Genomic DNA, 4260 nt, shown 5'->3' with positions numbered 1-4260 from the left:
GACCATGTCCATCCCTTTATGACCACAAAACCGTTACTAGCGAGGTGTACCTAATAAAGTGGCCGGTGAGTGTATATACTGTATGGAAAAAATGCAAAATACTCTGAACCAAGCCCCTTGTAACCACACAGCATCTGACACTCCCTGACAGCCTTCCTAATAATACAGAGAAAAATGCAAACTGAAAACAAAAAATACAGCAAAGAAACTGCAAAAACTATAAGCAGTAGTGAAAAAGAACGGGTTGTCACAAGTATTAATTTTTAGGTGTGTAAAGAGTTTTACGTTGGAGATTTGATAAGTTAAGGATGCTTCACTTTCAGTTTAACAAAAGCTCAGAWACAATGAAAGTCCATGAGAAAGTCAATGATAGTTCAGGTGTGCACCCTGCGTTCTCAGGGGAATTTAGAGAACACTATAAGATCTATAGCAGCAAAAGACACACCTGTTGAAAGAAGACAAAAATGCCTATGTTTTGATGAATATATGTTTTGATGAATATATGTTTTGATGAATAAGAAATGTAAAAGTCTGGACAGAACAAAAGAGTTTGTTTGCAAAAGTCACATCATGAGCGAAAAGTCACAGCTCAAACGTTACAGTGCATGYCATTATCACACCCTTACATCTGTCGTAAATTTCTCTAAAAACACACAGTTTAAACTATAATTGTGTAAAAACTATGAAAAACATATTAAAATGCAATATAATTTATATGAAGTCCAACTTTCTGTAACCTGTTTAAGCTTTAAATAGTATTTCTACAGTAAAATACGTCTGAACTGTAGAGTTTAAAACAGGCGTTTTCTCATTTGTTTCATCAAACTACCATTTTACTTTAAGTGGATTTTTAATACAATTTATAGTACTAAAAGCCAAAGCACATTATTTTCCAACTGAGATGCAGTTCTTGATCWTTTTTGTAAGGGTTTTCCAAAACTGCTGTTGGAGAATCAAAAACTGAGACACAAATGGAGGAACAATGGCTGAACAGAAAGGGTCCTTCTATGCGTATGCAAACATTCTGATGAAAATGACTTAAAAATATGGGAAATACAGCAAGCAASGCCTCACTTTTCTTGTTATTAATGGATTGTATTGCCATCACAAGCTAACATAGAAAAAGCAGAAGTACATGCACATTGAAGGACAAAGTGAAATAAAGAAATAGAAAGTTTTGTATGAAGGCAGACATGTCTCCATGGCTATAAATAGCCCAGAGAGGCTGACAGTCAGGAACAAAGCACTTAACACCAGCTTTTCTGACAAGCAGAGGACCACAGAGACAGCCTAACCATGCATGTGTTTCTGGATGTTGGTGGCCAACAAAGTTTTACCACAGATATCATCCGGAGAGTTTAGTTAGCAGAACTCTTTACTGTTTCTTAAACCAATCTGCTGACTCCTTCTGCCATCTCTTTTAGGAACCACTTCAGTGTGAAACCACAAATGTGTGTTTATTTAAATTGCTGCAGAGTTTGCTTCCTATTCCTTCTTCTACCACGTCTCTCCTCTCTCCTTTCGCTCTAATCTTTTTATAGCTTCCTCCTTCTCCTCACTTCTAACAGATCGCAGCGTAGCTTCTCGCTTTCTCTGAGCGCAGGCGGACCTGTTACCTGCTCAACTTCAGTAGGAAACCCTGAAAAGCTGGATGTGCTCTGAAGTCAGACCAGGCCAACTCGCTCCAACTCAGTTTAATTAGGTTTTATCAAAGTTGAACAAACCYTTTATCAGGCCCCGATCTTAAGTTGCGCACTCCCTGTGGCAGCGCAGGGTTTTTAGCTGAGGATGAAAAGATGCTGCTCATTTCTGATAACGCAGATTATGCTCCGTTAACAGCWTCATCTCCTAATGTGGATTTTTGTCGGATCGCTGCAGATTTCTTGCAGCTAATTCTCTGTTTTCCTCGTCTCGTGTTGAAACCTCACCTCCAGAACCCTTCCACTGATGTATCGGTTGCAGGTCTCGCATTTCACCCCAAACTGGGCGTGGTAATCTGCTTCACAGTACGGTACTCCCTCCCTGCAACACAAGAAAATATGAGCAAACAATGCAGTTTACTCCAACAAGAGGGGATGGTCTGGTCATATTTAAATCAGTAATAGTTGGAAGAAAAGGGCATAAGTCTTCCAGGCTAGGCTAATGGTTAGCCAAACTGAGGCCTGTTTCAGTTGGTTTTTCAGACCGATAAAGGGACTCTTTCTCAAAAATGTAATTCTAATGTGAAAGGACTAYCCTGGCCCTTGCCTTCTTACGCAGCTCTGCTCAATTCTKGTTTCCCTTCACTGCTCCATATGGGACTTCTCCCATAGACGAGGATTTCTTCAGGAGAATTTTGTTCGGGCCAATCAGAGAACAGAAGGCAGAGTTTTGAACAACAACGTCTATTTTCTGTGCAGCGTCTGCTTGTGAGTTTAGCAGAGGCAACGGAMGAAYTGAATGAAGCCAGTCTGTGTTGATAAGGKTTCCAAATTKAATTAAATTTGTCTGYCAAAGCAGCAGCTCTCATTTACAGTCGTCTCGTTRGGCTCGGTACTTRTCTCCTCTCAGTAGGGTTGTTTACAGCGCACGCAATTTCCAGTTAGCTTCTTAGCTTAGCCTCCTTCACAGTGGAGCTGGCACTTYCGGCCAACCAATCCAATCATTTTAAACTTCAACAGAGGCCACGCCTCCAGCAAGAATTGCTTCTCTATAGCCGAGYYTCCAGACCCTCGTAMGAYGTAAAGTGAAGGACAAGGGGCTGGTTTTAACCAGACTATAAAAGGATGGACGTATATTGCTGTCATACAAGAAAATAAAATTTTGAACATTATCATGTGGTAATTATGTTGTACAAACAGGATAATATATTGTACAAATGAGCTAGCCCAGTGAAAACTGTATACMTATTTCTTATTCTTATTAAAAGAGTTTCATTATCAACGTAGGTTAAAAACACACTAATACCACCAGTTGGATGGCATTATCTGATTTGCACAATAAACTAGCAAATTTGTACAATTATCACATTTAAATAATACAGCTATCACAATATAATGAGATAGTGTTCAAAAATCCATGATAGCAATATGATTTTGTTTAAAATAACGCCCCATTAACTATTAATAAACCTCTACATGACARTATTTGTTTAGTTTTAGACAGTTTTCTCAATCTTACAACGTCCATGTTCTTACACTGATGTCGGTCTCTTGAAATGGTTGAATGTTTCGGTCTGCCTGATTGACACATCTGGTCCGTCCAAAAGTGTACTCAACTCTCGGTGGAGTGATACATTCAACAGCTAATGTAGAGTTCATTCACAGTGTGCCATTTTCAGGAAAGTTTTCTTTTTCTAAACCTAAAAATTAATATAAAACGAACCCCGGTATGACTCTAGTGGAAGACTTCTGCTCAGTTTTTTCCCAAGCTCTGTGCTGTGTGACTGATGTCAGTGCTCATAATGTGATAACTATTGACAACTATTTGACAGAGCATCTCTTCAAAATTGACTAGACCATCCCCTGAACCTAGGACAGGAAAATGGAAGTCATACTTGAAATTCTTGCGTCTCTCCGTCARCCTTTTCTAAATTTGCACACTCACTTGCTGATGTACTCTCCTGTGAGGACCATGTTGCAGGTCTGGCATCTGAAGCAGCTGACGTGCCACTGCTTCTCCAGCGCCAGGAGAGACTGACCCTGCTTGATCTCTGCTCCACAGCCTGCGCAGTCTGCATGAAACYAGTGGGAAAGAGAGAGGAAGATGATGCATATGTACAGACTGTTCCTCTACGTTGTGTGCAAGCTGATGTTTCCCTTCAGAAAGTTTGCCTGAGCAGGTGTGATTACCAGTAACTGGGTAAGCAAAGCACGAAAAAAAAAAAACAGCACAGAATCAGCAAATGATACATAGCTGCAGAGTCAAACAGCTGAAACAAGCTCCATTTGTTACTATTTGGAAGATGCTTGGCTTAGCTTAACCTTTTCTGACCCGTTCCACAGTTCGTAAGAGAAGTTCTCACGTCATCAGAGGTTGTTTTCATTCTGTCTCGTCAGCCAGGAGAAACAATGTTTTCAGCAAAYTTTTGCAGTTTATTGAGTCAGGCTTTTCTCCAAATAAATCTCAATCATAATTTAGTGTTTTAGAGAAAAAAGCTAAACATTTTTTAGTTCAGAGCTATTAAATTGGCAGCCTGTGGGCCACATCTGGCTCGCAGGAGATTTCCATCTGGTCCACCAATGAGTATAGGTATACTGTATATATCATAGCTGATATATA

The 4260-nt window shown here is 39.8% G+C and overlaps 1 protein-coding gene across 5 annotated transcripts in view; it reads right to left on the bottom strand.

Annotated features, from left to right (window-relative positions):
• Window positions 1-4260, bottom strand: part of LOC106534708 (actin binding LIM protein family, member 3) — a 48185-nt gene that overhangs the window by 23704 nt on the left and 20221 nt on the right. For all 5 annotated transcript variants that reach the window (XM_014031427.1, XM_014031428.1, XM_014031430.1 and 2 more), the window contains exons 5-6: window positions 3586-3712; window positions 1929-2022 (exon numbers count right to left, since the gene is read on the bottom strand). In XM_014031427.1, coding sequence (XP_013886881.1) covers window positions 1929-2022; window positions 3586-3712 — 221 coding nt within the window. The remainder of the gene's footprint in view (window positions 1-1928; window positions 2023-3585; window positions 3713-4260) is intronic.

The sequence above is a fragment of the Austrofundulus limnaeus genome, unplaced genomic scaffold (assembly GCF_001266775.1).
Source record: "Austrofundulus limnaeus strain Quisiro unplaced genomic scaffold, Austrofundulus_limnaeus-1.0 Scaffold1250, whole genome shotgun sequence".
Taxonomy (NCBI): domain Eukaryota; kingdom Metazoa; phylum Chordata; class Actinopteri; order Cyprinodontiformes; family Rivulidae; genus Austrofundulus; species Austrofundulus limnaeus.
The sequence above is the reverse complement of the archived record's forward strand: the minus strand, read 5'-3'. Positions and strand labels throughout refer to the sequence as shown.